This window comes from Chrysochloris asiatica, unplaced genomic scaffold, assembly GCF_000296735.1.
Source record: "Chrysochloris asiatica unplaced genomic scaffold, ChrAsi1.0 scaffold00057, whole genome shotgun sequence".
NCBI classification, from domain to species: Eukaryota; Metazoa; Chordata; class Mammalia; order Afrosoricida; family Chrysochloridae; genus Chrysochloris; species Chrysochloris asiatica.
Genome location: NW_006408575.1, coordinates 3352498 through 3371626, shown reverse-complemented (window position 1 = coordinate 3371626; position 19129 = coordinate 3352498). Strand labels below are relative to the sequence as shown.

The 19129-nt window shown below is 48.2% G+C and overlaps 1 protein-coding gene across 1 annotated transcript in view; it reads right to left on the bottom strand.

Annotated features, from left to right (window-relative positions):
- Positions 1-3491: 3491 nt before the first annotated feature.
- Positions 3492-19129, bottom strand: part of CDX1 (caudal type homeobox 1) — a 19159-nt gene continuing 3521 nt past the window's right edge. Inside the window, exons 2-3 of the mRNA XM_006863877.1 lie at positions 4252-4397; positions 3492-3710 (exon numbers count right to left, since the gene is read on the bottom strand). Of these exons, the coding sequence (XP_006863939.1) occupies positions 3492-3710; positions 4252-4397 (365 nt within the window). The remainder of the gene's footprint in view (positions 3711-4251; positions 4398-19129) is intronic.

The window sequence follows — 19129 nt, the reverse complement described above, 5'->3', positions numbered from 1 at the left end:
CCAGCAAGTGGCGACTGTGAAAAATGAAGTTCCAGACTGCTAGTCCATCTGGTGTGATTCAGAGAAAGTGGTTCTGGAGCAGCCTCACAGGGACAGGACTGCCCTCTAAAGCCTCCCTGTCCAAGACCTCCCCCATCCAATCTGTGCTCCCATTTCTGCATCCTGCTCTTGGGCATGTCAGCTTCTGGAGCTCCACAATCCTGCTATCCGCCACCATCACAACCCAGTCTACACTCACACCTATGCATGCACACACACACACACACACACACACACACAGACGTTGGCTGAGATCACATCACTCCCAACCCTGAGCACCTTCCTGGAGTTGATGCAGCCTGCTCTGTTCAGTCCACCCTGGCAATGGGGTTGGCTCTTCCATGGCTTCTCAAAGTGGGGTTTCAGCCCTATCTGGAAACGGAAATGGCATGCAAGACACAAGACTGCTATGCAGCTTCTGTTTACTAGAGGCCATGACTTGGCTGTGGGCAGTCAAGGACATGGCTGGGTTAGACCTGAGTTTTGTCCATATTTCCTGTCTCCATCACAGTGTGGGACCTGCATCCAGCTGGTACCCAGGAAATACTGGCTGTGTAGGGACTCAAACAATGGAAGCCTCTCCTTTATCTACCATGTTTGTGGGAAGAGAGGGGAAAGAATAGAATGGTTATATACAACGCAGCACAGCCATTACTGATAAGACTGGAGCCTCTTAGCACTCAGGCAGCTGTGGGTCTAGTAGGTTCCTTTCCTGAGCCATTATAACCCTATATCCAAGGTAGACATCTCTGAGTGACAGGAAACTCACAAAGTAATCCATTGTAGTGTTTGGAAATTCTCCTAGAGAGTTTCCTTTTCTCTTGAGCAATCTACAGGTGATCCCCTTAGGAGGGCAGTGGCTGCCACTCGCCTCACCTGCCAGGCCTAGCCACTGACCTCCTGTCAGATGGAGGTCTCCCTATGACTGACTGGTCCTGCCTCAGATCTTCCCAGCCACCATCTGTCCTCAGTATTGGGGAGGAGGGAGGAGTAGCTATAACATCAACGTCATACCCTCAAGAAAATGTGGTGACACACAAGCTCTTAATACGTGCTAGGTCCTATGCAAAACACAACTCAGATCTGTCAGAGTAACTGACTTCCACAAATGAGAATGAGGTTCGGAGAGGCTAAGCAACTTGTCTGAAATCTCAGTTTAGAAGTACTTGAGAAATCCAGGTCTTCTGAAAACAAAACCTCAACTAAACATTGAGTCACAGTCACAAGGGCAGGCCTCCAGCTCAGAGCCTCCCTAAGTGGATAGAGTTCAGCTGGATGCTAGTAGATGTTAGTATGGTCACCTGATTAGAGAAGTGTGGGCAAAGGCAGAGTAAGGAAAATTCAAAGAGTTTCTTTGCATACAGAATTGTTCAAGAGTCTTTGATGTACTAATTCACCACTATGTCTCTTCCAGGAGAGTTGAGTCTGCCTGGCTTCCAAACTCAACTGACCAGAACCTTTCTACATATTTTTGGATAGGCAGACCCCCCAGTTTCACAGATGGGGAAATGGAGGCCCAGAGAGGGCAAGAGGTTACCGCAGGGTCACACAGTAATTTTATAGCAAATTTTTTTGAAGATTACAAATTTATATTCACTCACTGCCAGCCACCCTTCCATCAACACTTCTCCCTCTGCTCTTGACACCCTGGTCCCTTCCTCTGGCACCAGGAAGGATCCCCTGCCTTAAATGAGGGAAAACTCATGGTGTCTCCTGACTACAGAAGAGATGTTCTGGCTTGTGCCAGGAGTGGATCCACCTCAAGCACTGTCATTTGTCCCAAGAGCAAAGGGCAATGGCAGGCAAGCTGCGTACTCTTTATGGCCCGGCTACCTCCCAGAATAGTCAACAGAGGGGCAAGCTGCTGGCACTGGAGTCCTCTAGGGAGAAAAGGGCCTGGGATACAGATGCCTGAAAAGGACTTGAGGCTAGCAGTTTACTCCAGGAACTTAAAAAAAATTATCACATAAGTTCGTATTTTATAAATTTTCTCACTTCTTGGCCAGACCAGGGTTCATTAGTTAGCATCCACCTCCTCCTAGAAGACTTCAGACCTTCCAGGCTAAGCTAGGAGCCTTCCTTGACCTCATCTTATACACTATTTTGTCCTTACCCTGTTAACAGCAGGGTCACCTATGAACAGGGCAGTCTCTACACTGAATAGGGAACTTCTGGGGCCAAGGATGTGTGTACCCCAGGCTAAGCTATGCCTGGTACCTGGGGATGCCCAAAGGATACGGTCTGTTGAAAATAAAACCTGAACTGAAGGTATTTAAGAAATCCAAAGGACTGATATATGGAGTCTGATGATTCCACTTACAAAGTGGACTCACCAATTGGATTTCCCAGATGCATTTAAAAGATGATCTTGTTGTAGAGTTACACACAGACAGGATGGGAATAAGTGTTCTTAGGAAGGAATGAGGATTGCCGGTGTGGCACTGTAGGATCAACGTTGGCCTGACAACCAAAAGGTTGGTGGTTCAAACCCACCAGTTGTTCCTCAGAAATCCTTTACAGAGTTGCGCTGAATTGGAATTAACTTGATGGTACTTAACAACAACAGGGAAGGGTGAAGAGGACTTAGTCTTCTTTAAAATTTTTCTTTAATGCTATGTATAATGATTTTTATACAATTTTTTTTTTTTTTCTAAAGAAAGCAATTTATTCTTGGAGCTGCATCTGAGTGATTCCTGTATGTCCAACACTTGTCTGGCTATGAGCTCTGCTTGGCCCAGGGATTTCTCCAGGGTTCCCTGAGCCTGGGCCCTGATGGCCAGCCTCCCAGGGGTGGCAGATACCTGCCAGGATGGACTCTGGCCCCTTCTCCCTCTGTAGCTCCTCCTTCCCCAGCTGGAGGCCCCACAGAGAATGGCAAGGGGAGACAACACAGGGCTTCCTCCTCCTCAGATCTGCTCCTAGGGGCTTTGTACTCAGCAGCCACCAGGAAAGGATCCAGGAATTGGGATGTCACCGTGGGGGTGGGTAGAGGAAGAGGCACACTTGAGTTAATCACAGTCTTCTCTCAGGTCAGGTCTGCAAGTGTCCCACCTTTTCTCAACCTCATCTTTCTCCAGGGTCTATGTGCTCCCTAGCATGGCTACCTGCTCCACCCCACCTTGAACCAATGGAGCAGGAAACGGGCTCTTGGGGAGGCTCTGAGACCAGCCATTTGGGGCTTGAACTGTCCCCCTCCCCTAGGAGACTGAGTCTGGTCCAGAACCTGGTCCAGAACCCAGGAGCTGGAAGAACTCCTGATCCACAGGCTCGCTGCACAGATGTGCCAAGAGGATGCAGGGGCTGGGTGGGTGGGTTACTGCACCAAGGTCACCTGGAAGGTCAGTGGATTAGTAACTGGGCTAGGGCTCAGACCAGACCTCCTAAGACCCCAGCAAGAGCCACAGTCCTAGCAGCCAAGTCTGCGAACCCGGGACCTAAAAGGCTGGCAGGGGCTAGGGCAAATACTCCTCCTTGACGGTCATTGGGGAGGAGGCTCCCAGGAGGCCAGGGGAGCTGGAGCACAGGGTCCCCAGGGGCGGCCCAGCTGGGGTAGGGGTCACTTCAAGGGCTGGTGGTAGTGACTGGGGGGCCTGCTGCTGCTGCTGCTGCTGCTGCTTCTTCTTGTTTACTTTGCGCTCCTTTGCTCGACGGTTTTGGAACCAGATTTTCACCTGTGGAATCAGATAGCAGGGATGGGGAGACAGAAGGACAGAGAAGGGAAAAGAGGGAGGATGGTTGAGATTCATTTTCCTCAGTGTGAAACCTGAGGCCCCCTGCCAGTCACCTAGGCCTCAGGAATGCTGAGCACACTCTCTCCCCTTTAGACCCTGCTTTCTCTGCTCCCCCATCCTGGAGACACCCACCTCTGTAACCTTCTTTCCCATCTTCCAGGCCAGGTTCTAATACCTCTTCCTCCTGGAAGCCTTCCTCCCTGCTCTCTGCATGACTGCTTCCTTCTCTAGGGGGACTTGGCACCTGTACCTCTTACAAGGCTGATTACAGCCTGCTGTCGCCTATAGCTAATCAAGATGCCTGTAGTCCCTTGTTTGGGGAGGGGAGGGATGGGTTTAGTGGGAGTGGGCAGTAGCTAGATTTCTGTTGTACAAACATGCTCAGGAAACTCAACATCTTTGTCCTCCTACCTTGACTGAGCCCCTTAATCTCTCTGGCAGCCTGGAGGCCAGATTCCCCACATTGGGGTGACTCACACACCTGCCGCTCAGTGAGCCCCAGATTGGCAGCCAGCTCTGACTTCCGCCGGATGGTGATGTAACGGCTGTAATGGAACTCCTTCTCCAGCTCCAGGCGCTGATGGTCCGTGTAAACCACACGGTACTTGTCCTTGGTCCGGGTCTTACCTGAGAAGCAGAGAGAGGCCAGAAGGGGAGATGAAGGGAAGAGGAAGCCTGCAAAAAAGACTCAGGCAGGACCCCCCAGGAGGAGGAGCAACATAGGCACCCCTGAAGGAGGTCTGTAAAAGGTGGGCAGGGACATGCACCTCAGCCCTGGGATAGCGATTATTTCCCCAGGCTCAGGCTTGGAGACTCACAGCCTGGGAGGTGAAGCACTACTGTCAGGTCCATGAATGGAAGGAGGCACCGAGGCTCCGGATATGCACAATAAATTGCTGATGGAATGGGAACGTCAACCATTGCCCCAGTGCCCTGTGCTGATGGTCAGCTCCAATAGTCATAAACCAGCAGTCCCCAGACTACAACAGTGCAATGGACTCGCTCCAGGCCATCCATGACTATTTTATGGGTATGATTGTTGGGAGTAGATTCTGGAACCTGCAGTTTAACAAGCTCCCCAACCAGTCACCATTACGACAAGTTCAAGCCCACCAGTCACTCCTTGGAAACTCTATGCAGGGACGCTATGAGTCAAAACCAACTGGATGGCACTTAACAACAACATGCCACAATATGACTGTGCACTATAGGGTTTTCAATGGATGACTTTTTGGAAGCCAGGTCTTTCTTCCAAAGCCCCTCTGAGTAGACTCAAACCTCCAACTTCATCAACTGAGCATGTTAACTGTTTACACCGCCCAGAGACTCCCATGAACCCTCAAGATCGTTATGATTTGGGAGTCCTCAGACCTGGGGATTGAGCAGCAGGGATATGGAGGGGACAGCAGGCAGACAGGCAGGCAGGGTATTTTCAGACTAAGGAGATAGCAGCTGTTCCTGCCGTGCAAGAGAAAGAGATGGGGAGAGCCACTGCCCACAAAGAGGGAGACAGTAGGATTCCAGGAAGGGGCCTGGGGTGCAGCTCCCCAGCTCCTGGAAAATGACTGGCGCTTGACTGCTGGCCCTAAAGCCAGACAAAAAGGACTGGGGTCACTGGTGGGCTCCCCAGGACTGTCAGGAGCTACAAGAGGCCCTGGTCCCAGATTCCATGCCCTGAGCTGGGCTGCACCCACTGCCTGCCATCCACACTCCCATCTGTGCCCCAGGGGAACATAGGAGTCAGAGCAGAAGTGATTCAATTCACTCCACAAACATTTATGAAGCCCCTGCTGTGAATCAAGATTGGGGTTCATACAGTAGGAGCAGAGTAAACTCCCTGCCCTTCTGACACTTAGGAGGGAGACGGACAAAAACAAAGTAAATGTGGAAAAACATTTGGTACGTTCACTGATGATCAGTATTTCCGAGAAAGAAAGCTGAGAAGGAGGACTGGGAATTTAAGAAGGGTTTGTGATTTAAAATAGAGTGGGCAGTGACAGGGTTCCTGGGAAGGGGGCATTTAAGCAGACATAATGGAGGAGAAGGAAAGAGTCAGACAGAGACCTGGGCGGTTCCCAGCAAAGAGAAAACCAAGTACAAAGGCCCTGAAGTGAGAACATACCTCCCGTGTCCGAGGACCATTGAGGAGGCTGGGGGGCTAAAGGGAAAGAGGCCAAAGTGCCTTGCTGGGTTTTAGCATGACTGGGATGGGCATTGATGCAGGAGATGAGATCTGACTTAGATTTCACTAAGACTCTGGCTGGAGCAGGGAGAACAAACAGGACAGAAAGAGGAAAACACAGGGAGACTCCAGTAATCCAGGAGAGAAGCTGAGGCTTGGATTCAAGATGAGATTCCATCTGGGGCCAAATGCTGGGTTTGAGGATCATCTCGGGTTAGCGTCAGGGCGTTTGTTAGGGCTGGAATCAGAGGTCCGTCTGGAGAGAATATTAAGAGTCATGCTTGGCCTGGGCTGGTGTGGGGGGCGGGTTAAACCCAGTTTCTTTTGTAAGATGCTGAGCACGTGGCTATAAATAGGAGGCACACACGAGCACTTCCAGACCCACACTTGTATTCCACCAGGCCAGGGCGGGTCTCGGAATAACAACTGACCCCTTTCACTCCTTTCAAAGTACCTCCACCTCCCTGGGTCACAGCTCTGGTCCTGCCTGTCCCTCAGGGTCCCTGCATAACTGCCCTAGCCCAGCCCCCACCCCCTCTACCAAGCCCACGTAGCTTGGCAAGGCCACCACTGGGCTCCACCATGAGCCAAATGGTTTTGTGGAGAGTAGGAGACAGCAGATGTTCCTGGGCTGCTTTTCCCTGGGTTTCCTGCCAGAGTGGCGGAACCAAACTGGATGCGTCCACACTGCTGACCTCAGCCTGGCTGCCCGATGCAGCACGGGACAGCCTTGGCCCTCAACCAGACCGAATCCCAGGCAGAAGCCAAGGGAGTGGCTTCTGAGGCCTTGGCTCCAGACAAGGTCCCCTCCTTGGCCTAGAAAATTCATCACCGGCTCAAAAACAGTTCTGCCTAATGCCACCATGAGATGAGCCCCATAGGCATCTGAATCCCCAGACTCATGGGGTCACTGGGTTGAAGCTCTAAGGAGTCATGGGAGTTTAGTCTGTCCGTTTACAGATGAAGAAATTGTAGTTCACTTACGTCACATGGCAGTTTGAGGTCCAATTAAAATACGGCTTATGAGTCCACTGGAGCCCCTGAACGACTACTGACCGAATGGTTGGGGATTCAAGTCCACCCAGAGGTACTGTGGAAGAAAGGCCTGGAGATCTACTTTTTAAAAAATTAGCCTTTGAACACTCTATGGAGCATAGTTCTACTGACACATGAGTTGGAGGTTGCCATGAGTTGGAGTGAGGGGCAGCAACTGGTGGTGTGAGTCCATCTAGTCCAACCTCCTTGCACAATTGGATCACTGGAGTTCCCCCTACCCCCAAGCAAGTACAACTAAAGCGTTGCTCTCTCCTCCAGTGCACAACTCTTCCCCACATCAGGTATACCCATGGAGCTCCACTCAGTGCTGGCCACAGAAATCCAATAGCAGCCTCTTCCCCGCCAACTTCTACTTCTGGGAAGGGAAGGGCCAGCCATGGGAAGGGCAGGCCCCTGAAGGCTGCGCTGGGCTGGGGCAGGCTGGGGTCCTTTAAAATGTCCCAGAGACTCTGTCACTCCAGAAGGAGGATGAGCCTGAAAGAAGGGATTAGGTTCTCTGACCACCTAAGCCTCAGCCAAAGAGGTAACAAACAACCAGTGTTCATGGGGATACTCTTTCCCTCAGCACCCAGCTTTCACCCCATCCTTTCTTTGAGAGTGCAGAACCCATTACCACCTTCTCATAGATGGGGAAGTGAGGGGCTCAAAAGGGCCACTTGCTGAGGGTCACCCTGCCTGACAATGGCATGAACTAGGACCCAAGTGTCCTGACGTCTGGCCCAGGCTCTTCCCACAGCAGATCGTGGGAGGGACTAGATGGGAAGAGGGCTTTACTGCACAACTAGTCCTCTGTGTCCTGCTGGGCTGCCAGTTTAGACCTGGCCCTCAGACCTCATCACCTCCTCTCTGAGCCATGAGGAGCTGGCTCAGGAGCCCATTGGCCCACTTCTTCCTGGTAAGGAGTCATGACTGGGGTATCCTCCCTGGACCCCACCATGGTGCTTTCTAACCTCACATAAGCAGCACATACCCTTTAACCTATTAATACCACCTCTAGGAATTGAGATCACAGACAACATCCAAAGCTACAGCTGTTTGTAATAACAGAAAACTAAAAAAAAAAAAAAAAAACCAAAAAACCTAAAGCATCTACCTGGTGTGACACTGTGGGTTAATGAGTGGGACTGCAAAGTCAATTTGAACTGTTTAAGGTCAGTGGTTCAAGCTCACCAGCTGCTCCCAGGAAGCCCTATACAGGGTTACTATAGGTTGGAACTGACTGGACAGCACTTAACAACAACAACCAGCAGGGGAAAGAGTTAAATGAGCTATGGTGCATCCATGAAGAGGAGAATTATGCATTCATTAAACAGCAAATATCAAGCTCCGTTAAGTCCTAAGAGACAGCAATTTCGAAGGCATATTAAGTGAAGAAAAGCAAAACATAAAATGGCATGAATAGCATGCTATGTTTTTGTTAAAAAAAAATGTGAGGGGTATCTATACATAGACATACATGTTTGTTTGTCCGGAAATTCAAGTCAGATTCAGAAGAGAATGTGGAACAAGGGACATCATTGCTGACAGATAGATGGATCTTAGCTGAAAGCAAAGAATGCCAGAGAGGCGTTTGCTTATGTTTTCTTGACTATGGAAAGGCATTTGAGAGTGAGTTACAATAAAATATGGATAACATTGTGAAAAATGGGGAATTCTACAACTTAGTTGTTCTCATTCAGAACCTGTACAAGTGGTAGTTATTTGAACAGAACAAGGAGCTACTGCATGGTTTAAAACTGGGAAAGGCAGGCATAAGTATTGGAAACTGTCACACATTTACTCAATCTGTTTGCTGAGCAAATAATCCAAGTTGGATTCTATGAAGAACTCAGCATCAAGACTGGCGGAAGATGCATTAACAACCTGCAATATGCAGATGGAACAACCTTGCCTGCTGAAAGTGAAGACTTAAAACACTTACTGATCAAGATAACAGCCCTCAAAAACAAAAACAAAAAACCCCACAAAACCTCACAATTGGACCAATTGGACCAATTGGACCAATAAGCAACATCATGACAAATGGAGAAAACACTGAAGTTGTAAGAATTTCATTTTACTTGGATTCACAATCAACGTTCATAAAAGCAGCAGTCATTGGGCAAATGATTTAAATAAAATAAGTCTTTAAATAAAAGACTTAAAGTGTTCAAAAGCAAAGATGTCACTTTGAGGATTCAGGTGCACCTGGCAAAGGCCATGGTATTTCCAATTACCTCATATGTGTGTGAAAGCTAGACAACGAATAAGGAAGACCAGAGATAGCTTTGAATTATGGTGTTGGTGAAGAATATTGAATAGCATGGACTGCCAGAAGAATGAACAAATGTGTCTTGGAAGTAATAAAGTTACAATGTTCCTTTAGAAGGAAGGATGTTAGGATTTCATCTCAGGTATTTTGGACATGTTCTCAGGAGGGACCAGTCCCTGGAGAAGGCCATGATGCTCAGTAGAGTATTGACAAAGAGATGAAATGACAGTGGCTGAAACAACAGACTCAAACGTAGCAACGATTGTGAGGACGGTGCAGGACCATACAGTGTTTTGTTCTGTTGTGCATAGAGGTCACTATGAGTTGAAACTGACTTGTCGGTACCTAACATTCCAACAATTCACGAATAATTCTGTTATGTGTTCATTGCATTTTTTCCATGAACGGTTTCACCATATGCAGTCGTGACTGTTTTTTCAATGTCTGTTAGATGCCTTTGGCTCCAGTACCATCTCTGGGCAGAACTGCCCAGTGACCACCCCAAGCTGCTCTCCCCTCCCCACCTGTGCCATGGCAAGAGCCAGGAAGGTGACAGGAGAGCGGAGGGGCAGGGAGAGGGCAAGAGATGAATGATTTACAGGCTGCTGGGACACTGGGATAAAGAGGAAGTCCAAGCTACTGTGACAGGTGTCTGGTGAGGGGCCGACCACTCCCAGTTACCTAATGAGTAACCCTTTGGGCCAGATGCCAATGTGATCCTGTGAGAGGGAGTGGGGAACCGCCAGAGGTGAGCACAGGTGGAACAGCTTTGGCTAACTCCCCCAGTGAGAGACTTTCTCTCTGCTCCAGCTTTGAGACTGTCCCTGAGGGTGAGGCTGCTTAGAAGTAGCAACTCCCCACACCCTAAAATGTGCATGGTAAAGGCCCTGGACAGTGACAGGCCGCTGGCTCCAATGTCCAGTCAGAAGCCTCAGAACTGCCTGGTGTTATTTTTTTAAAACATCACATTCAGTGGGACAGGAATTGTGATTTGTTAAATGCCACGGAGGTAGTTCTGAGTCAAAGCGACCCTGCATAGGGTTTCCAAAGAACTGCTTGATGGGTTTGAACCACCAACCTTGTAGTTAGCAGTGCTTATCCTGCAGTCCCATACCAGGACTCCAGGGCGGGAATGGATCTCAGGAGTCTGATATTTTTAATTGCTCTCCAGATGATCCTATCCTCTGAGGATGTTCAGTGTAGGTTCTCATGGTTGGGAAACCTAAAACAGCCATCCAGTTCTCTGAGTTTTGTTTTCTGGGTCTGTAAAATGGGGATTGTTATTAGTATAACAATGACCAGAGCACACGGTACACACCAGGCACTGTAATGATATCTCTTCTGATGAGGTTGTGCAACTGTTCCCCGTATTTTACAGGTCAGGAAATTGAGGTTCAGAGAGACTCACACATTAAACACAAGCCTATCTGACTTCGGAAACAGCACTAAAATCTATCACACTCCAAAGTCTAATTATGTCCAGCCCTGTGGTTTTCGAGGCTGGACAGTGTCTAGCACAGTGCCTGGCATAGAATAGGTACGTGGGGAAGGGCATCTCTTACATTCCTAAGAGTAGTAGAATGGCCAATTGGCAGGAGTGTGAAAAATGGATCTGAGCAAATGGGTGGTGGTGTTGGACGAAAACTGTGTATTTATAAGGCCTCTTCCAACTTGGAACATAAAGCTCCCTATGTTTGTTGATTCTCTAGATTGTGTTTGTTATTGTTAGTGAAGAATTCTCTGACCAAATTTCCCAGTCTGAGAGTCTAGATGCTGCCTGCCCAGCGGGAGGATGAGGCAGGAGCTATGGCAGCCTGTAGCGGGGCCACCCCATCCAGCCAGGGCCAGGCAAGGACAGAATGTAGTCTCTGGCCCAGGGCGGGACAGTGGCTCCAGGAAAAACAAATGGCCTCTGGGTCAGCACTTCCTTTGCCTTCTTCCTGCTGGGTTTGTGGCCCTGGGGGGTGACACAGCCAGCTCTGATCCTCAGGGACTGGAATACAAACCTAGACCCCAAGCCCCCTGACCTCTCCCTGGGTGGGCAGCCCCCACCAGCTGTGTGTCAAAATCCTCTCCAGCAAGCATGCACACATACACGCACACATGAGAGCTTGTTAAAAAATACTCTCAGGGTTACCCTGGGGTCTACTGATTCCTATCCATCTGCCAGGAGATGCTGAGCACCCAGCTAGAGTGAGACGTCCTGGTCTTAGATCTGTGCCCTCTGACTGCAGGCTTAAACAAATCTCTTCCCTGAGGGCCCTCTGGACTCTGGTATTGGGTGTACCACCTCCCTGACAGCACCCATAGGGAGGGCATTGAAGCATCCTTCAGCCCCGTGTCCCAGAGACCCACATTGGCAGGGTAGGATGAGACAGGGTGCTCACCAAATCCTTGGTGCCAGAGTAGGAGTGGCAAAGAATTGAGCCAGGGGCCTTAGGAGGCCCTAGGAAGGGAGGGGAACAGGGTGGTCAGAAATCTCTACTGCAGAGTTCCTCTTTTCCAAGGTGAGAAAATAGCTGCAGAGAGGCTGTTCCTCACCTGTTAGGATAGCTGCAGAGCCAACAGGCAAAAGAAGGGGTGAGAAAGACAGAGGGAATTGGGAAGTGCTAGAAGACAGGTCTTCCTTCCTGCACCCCTGAAGTCTGGGTATCTTCTTCTGGCCAATGCTTCTCTCCAAAGCCTGGTGGAGACCGAGGGAAATGCCCAGGGAAAGACATTCAACTGTAAGAGCAGGAAGCCCCGAATCCTTGTCCCAGCCTGCCCTCTGATTCCTACTGGGACTCTGTACAGCCCTTCCCTGCTGCGCAGCAGGGTCTCCAACTGCCCAATGGACAGCATGAGATAAGAAAACAGTGGAGAGGGTCAGAGATGAGAGAAATACTTAAGTGAAAGGATAGTAGGTGGGGGTTTCTTCTTTTGTAGTATATTTGATGAGGAGGAAATAATTACAAGCATATTGAGCTTGCAATTAACATAAAATTAGTGTGATGTTACCCAGATAAATTTTGACTCTAAAGTGGCGATGTTCCTGTGAAGGGCCTCATCCTAGCAACTTGAAATTTTGCTGACATTTAGAGAAAAGGTCGCAGGTAACAGAGCTAAATTTCCAGATCTTGCCTGTAGGCAGACACCAGGGAGTGGTCCAGACTGGCCATCTTTGTTTTTTGTAATGACCCTGTATAGGACTTCCAAGGAGTGGATGGTGGGTTTGAACCACCAACCTTGTAGTTAATTGATACTGTGTCCTGTTGAGTCAGTTCTGACTCATAGCAACCCGATATAGGGTTTCTGAGGCTGTAAATCTTTAGAAAAGCAGAAAGCCTCATCTTTCTCCTGTGAAGCAGCTGGTGGGTTCGAACTGCTGACCTTGCAATTAGCAGCCCAACGCATAACTCACTACACTACCAGGGCTCCTTTTGCAGTTAGCAATCTTGGGCTTATCCTACAGTACTATACCAAGGCCCCATAACTAGATGATTTACTGAGCAACTGAACTTCCTGGGGCTTCCCGTCCCACTGAGAATTAGAATGTACGAGAAAGACCTTTGTAAAGGGCAAAGAGTTATAGAGCAAAAACTGAGCTATTTGCAGACGCAGATGTTGGAAGGGTCCCTTGGGAGAGGAAGGGATGTCATCTGATGACAAGCCACAAGGGAAAAACACACTGGGCATGGGAGCGGGGTGATCTGATCCAATCATCAGCTGGACACATGATCCCCATTCCTCAGCTGGACCAGCTGCGGGTGAGACCTCTGCTTCGGCAGTCCTGTTCTTCCCAATTCCATGATGGGTGGATGCTCCCGCCCTTCCTGGTCCCATGAGGCTTTCCACTGGACCCATGACTGGAGCCCTCAGCTTTAGCAACACTTCTGTTTCCCACTGTCAACCTCTGTCCTGCTCACAGTCCTCCATGAGCATAGTACCCTCCTCTTCACGTCCCTCTTCTGGCCTTATCTTCTCCACTGAAGTCAAGAGTCTAACCCTGCTTTGTTGTTATTGTTGCTAAGTCGGTTCAGACCCACAGTGAACCTGTATATAGGGTTTCCAAGGAGTGTATGGTAAGTTTGAACTGCTGACCTTGCAGTTCAAACCAAACTTTTGGTCCAGTGCTTTTATCCCACAAATGCCACACCTGGCTTTGGGAGGCAGCAAAGAGGGATGGAGACTTCAGAGACAGACCTGAGGATTCTAACCCAGCCCAGCCACCACCATGCCAGCAGTGTGAGCCCAGACAAGTCACTGAATGTCAGTCTATTCATCTGTACAATGAAGACATGGGTGCTGCCTTTATACAGTTCTTATAAAGATTAAACATACTAAATTAATCACTTATTTATCCAAGTGATCCTCCGATGGAGTATAAGAAGCCCATCTGGAATAGCTTACCACTTTAGGAACTGTTGAGAGAGGCATTTCCTGGCAATATCTAATATGACAGTCCCTAGGGAGTCCTGGTGTGGTGCTGTGGGCTAATGCCCCAGACTGCAATGTCGTTTGAACTGCAAGGTTGGTGGTTCAAGCTCACCAGCTGCTCCTTGGAAACCCTGTACAGGGTCGCTATGGGTCGGAAACGACTCAATGGCACTTAACAACAACAAAGCCACATGTAGGAGTGCTGGTGTAGCTCTGTAGGATACAAAGTGGGCAGTTCAAACCCACCAGTTGCTCCTCAGAGCCAATTTAACAGCACTTAACAATGCCACATACAACTATTAGAGTTTAGTTAAAAAGAAATAATATTTAAAATGCAGCTCTTCAGTCACATTAGTCATATTCCAAGTTCCCAGTAGCACAGGTGCCCAGTGGCTACACCACAGTAAGACAGCACAGATATGGAGTACTACTAGACCAAACTCCTAAGGGCCAGAGGCTCACTCTTGCATAGCAGACCGAGCCAGACAGTCTTGCCTATTTCCAGAGCAGACATTCTTACATCTACCACCCATTTATATTCCTGCTAGGTTTTCTCAAGGCACTCCAAATATGCCTGCTCCCTTGGCCCAGGATAGCCCTTCCAAGACTTACAGACCATGATTACATCCCTTTCATCTTCTCCCAGCCTGTTCCCTGGTGGAGGCCTCTGGCCTACCCTAGCTGCTCTATTCTAGTCTGGAAGTCAAGTCCCTGCCTAATCAATCCTCTTGCAGGTGTGGGTCCCTCAAGTCTCACATGTGTAACCTTGGCAAATATCCTCCCTGAAGCCTTGACTCTGTGGGTAGGGTCTGTGCCATTTATGCTTGCTCCTCATTTCCTTGTCTTCCTCATCTTGTTAGCAGTACCTTCCTTCTTCCAGTCATTCAGGCAGAGCCTAGGTAGCCACTCTGAGGCCTCTCTCTCCTTTGTCCCACATCCAATACGTCGGTCTGGTCAGCTCAATATCTAAAAGATATTCTCTATCCTGCTCCACTGGGCCGACAGCCTTAGTCCAAGCTACTATCTAAATGAGAATGTGCTGTTCTGGGATCAGAAATAATTGCTTCGAAAAATTGCAGTGCCCATGAAGAGTGTTTAATGAAGGTTAGTTCGTATTCTTACTATTGCCATGGTTGTTGTTGTTAGGTGCCATCAAGTCGGTACCGACCCATAGCGACCTTATGCACAGCAGAACGAAACACTGCCCGATCCTGGGCCAACCTCACTACTATTGCCATGCTTGAGTCCATCGATGCCGCCAGGATGCCCAGTATTATTTGTTAAGGAGTTCACTCCCTCTTTTCATTGCAGATTAAAAACCAACAATCAAACAAAAATATTATCAATTGCCATTAGCTGTATGAAGGAAAGTAAGCAAAGAGCTAGACTCAGTGGGAAGGGCTGGAGGAGAAATCTACCTTACTTAGCTTTGAAAAAGCCCCTGGAGAAGTAACATTTAAGCCAAGACCCGGAGAATGAGAAGAAAGTTTTCATGTTAATGGAATGGGAAAGAATATTCCAGAAGAGAGAACAGTATGTGCAAAGGCCCTAAGGCAGGGAGACGCACAGAGAAGGGCAGAGAGAGTCAAGCTCCTTGAGTGTGGATCCTGGTGACTTCGTCCAGGCAGGCTAGGTCCTGAACCCAAGAGCATCTATCTGGCCCAGAAGACACACTGGGAGAGTAAGACTGGTGAAAGAAGGAACAAGTGAGAGAGGCACTGGATGCAGTGGGGAGGCTCAGCAGAGCCCTGAGAGCTGGAGTGAGGGATTTGGATTTTCCTCCTGAGCAATGGGGAAGTTGCGGAGGGTGCTGAGGCTGGAGCAAGCAACCTTGGCTTTCACTACTGCCTGCTTCCTCTTCTCTATTATGCTAGCGTGAATGTGGCAGGGGTGAGGCTAGGGGTGAGGCAGGCTTAGCCTTAACATGCATGATGGACCTGCCTCCAGACATAACGTTGTTTACAAATCCCAGAAGTTTCAGGACATGAACTTGAGAAGTGAGCCCATTAAGATAACTGCCTAGTGACAAGCCAGACTGAGCTGCTAACAAAGTAGTTTTGGACCTTTCAGAATTATTTCCTAAACTCTAAGCAACAACGTCTACCAAAGTGGGAGGAAAAAAAACACACAACCAAAAAAAGCCTTATGACACCTTCTAACTGGGTCATTCCTCTTCCCAGCTACATCTGAGAGACAAGGTAGCAAATGTGGCTTCTGCCTGGAGAATCTGTTTTAAATAGCCTGGCCCTCTTTTGTGCAGCACACAACCCCCCCCTCCCTTGCTTATATAGCCCACCCTGATTGGCTTTCTTTTTTACCACCTGCGTGGGGATGCTAATGGGGAGGGAGGGCTCAGGCTTCTGTTCCTGAGTGTGTGTGGGGGCCAGTGTACATGACAGATGCCTGATAGGCCGTAGAGTCCGAAAGACTCGGTTTTGAACTCTGTGTGGCTGTGTCCCAGCTCTGTAAGCTGGGGCAAGTCACCTGACCCTGTCTGAGCCTAATCAACACTATCTGTAAAATGAGCTTAATAATAGATCCTTACACCTCTGGAGGTTGTTATGAGGCTCCTTGGCACAGTGCCTAGCATATGGTAAGGACTCAGCAAACACCCGTTTTTAGCCATATCATACATTCCTCTTATACGGAAGGCATAGTAAGAAGAGTAGAACAACCCTTGAGGGAAAAACAGATGGTAGGTGGTGGCTGCCTTGGGTTGGGTTGGGCAGATCTTGGGAGGGGTCTGAATGCCACGGTAATGAGGCTGGATTGTATTTTATGGCAACAGGAAGCCAAGGAATGCTCTTGAGAAGGAAAATTTTGCAATGGCTTAGAAGACAGATGGGACAGCCAAGAGAAGCTGAAGGTGAGAGATTGGTAGTTGTGGCAGTAGACCAAGGGCAAGAGACTGAATTGTGGTCGGGAGAGACCAAAGCACCCCCCCGTGGGCCTCAGTTTACCCATCTGAAGGCTGTAGGATCTAGATCAAGACCTAAACCCTGCCACCACGGTTTCATCATCTGAGTGAACAGCTCCCTTGAGTGTGGGACCTCAGCCATCGAATAGGCCATAATTGGTTTAGCGCTCTTTGTTTACAGGGAATTGGAGGCTGCCTCTGACAGAAAGATGATTTATAAGTTTCCTAATGAAAAATGCTGATATTTATAGATGCAATGAGGCAAGATTTAAAAAGAAAATGCTGCTTATAGTCATTTCCTAGCCTGAGCACAGTCAAGTGATACGAATCACTCGGAACTGATTAATATTTTGCTAATGGGTGAAAGTCCAACAAACGGCCTGTCCTTCATCTTTCCCAATTTTATTATCTTCTCCTTTGAATAAAGAGGGGGTCTTAATTTCAGCTACTCCAATTTCCCCAGGTTATCCTGGAGTACTGTCTGAGTACGAGGGGAACAGGCTGGAAGTGGCAGGTCCCAACCCCCCAGCAGAGACCTCAGAAACTTGTATCATGGCTGAAAGAAATCCCACCCACCCCTTTCTTCTCCCACAATCGTCTATTTTCTTGTCCCTCATACTTCTCCTATCCATACTTCTCAGCAAAATTTATTGATCACTTACTAAGCGCCAGGCACAGAGCTGGGTGCTAGGAATGATGGGTATAATGGATCTCAAGAGAGTTTACCTTGGCGGGTGAGTGGGGAAGAGACAATGGACAAATACACAAGCGAGTAAATTGAAACTAGTGTTGCGGTTAGGTGCTGGAGAGTTAGTTCTGACTCATAGTGACACCATGTACAACAGAATAAAATGCTGCTGAGGCCTGCAACATTCTCACAAGTATTGTTATGTCTGAGTCCACTGACACTGTGTCAATCCATCAGGTTGTGGGGGCAGGATCTTCCTCGTTTCACCAACCCTCCACTTTACCAAGCATTATGTATCTCCAGAAACTGATCCCTCCTGACAACATGTCCACAGAATGAATGACGAAGAAGTCTTGCCATCTTTGCTTCCAAGGAGCATTCTGGCTGCACTTCTTGCAAGGCACATTTGTTTGTTCTTCTGGTAGTCCATGGTACTTTTAATATTCTTCTCCAACACCATAATTCAAATGCATCAATTCTTCCCCATTTTCCTTTTTTCCTGTCCAACTTTCACATGCATCTGAGGTGACTGAAAATAGCATGGCTTGGGTCAGGAGCGCCTTAGTCCTCAAACTGATATCTTTGCTCTTTGAACACTTTAAAGAAGTCTTTTGCAGCAGATTTACTCAGTGCAATACATGGTTTCATTTTCTGACTGCTTTTTCAAAGATCAAAGATCTAACCAAAATAAAGTCTTTGACAACTTTAATCTTTTCTCCATTTATCATAATGTTATTTATTGAAATGGTTAAAATTTTTTTCCAATGTTTTCCATTTTCCTCAGAATCCATACTCCTCCTGTACACAAATTGGTCCCCACCTGCTTCCTTAACCCTATACAAGTCACTTTCCCCTTGGCTACAAAGGGCCCAGTCACTCCAGGTTTTTCCTCAGTCTTGCCAAGTACTGCACTTCAGGTTTTAGGCTCTCCACCCTGATTCTTTGCAAGCCTGGTTCCTTCTCACCTTTCAGGTTTTAGCTTAATAGTCACCTCCTTAGAGAGACCCTGCATGATTTCCCTAAGTAGGCTCCCTCCATAAACAAACAAACAAACAAAAACCAATAAAAATTGTTGAGATATCCACTCATGAGGACCTCAAGTGTTTCAGATTAGAACCAAGCTCCATAGAGTTTTCAGAGGCTAATGTTTTAGATAGGAGCTCTGGTAGCGTAGTGGTTATGAATCAGGCTGCTAACCTCAAGTTCTGGCAGTTTGAAACTACCAGCAATTCTGCAAGAGAAAGATGAGGCGGTCTGCTCCTGTAAAGATTTGCAGCCTCTGAAACCCTATTTGGGTCACTATGAGTCAGAACCGACTCCACGGTACTTAACAGCAATGTTTTAGATATAGATGCCAGGCTTTTCTTGCCAGAACACACCTCTGGATGTGTTCGAACTGTTGACCTTCTTTCTGATTAGTAACCATTTTTGCCATCCAAAAACCCATTAAGATATACAGAGTCGACTGTGAGGGTTGGAAATGTAAAGGTAGACATTTTGTAGCAAAAGGAGGGGAGTGATTGACTTTGCAGTCCAGGATCAGAGGCACCTGGGACCATCAAGGGAGAAGAGTGGAGTGTGGGACCCTACCCAGAGAAACAGTAACTCCAGAGATGGAAGCAGAGACGATGATGTGGAGAGATGGAACGGCTGGGGACGCTAGACCCAGAGAGGGAGATGGGCTGTATGCTGACGACTGGAGGGCAGGCTTGTGGGGTATACCATTTGGTTGGTTGATGATGCATGGAGGGGATTGTAACCAAGGCAATGTAACAATATATGATAGGATGAATATAAAGCTAGTGTTCTCCCATATAAACTATCAAATAATTCACAATAAAATATTAAA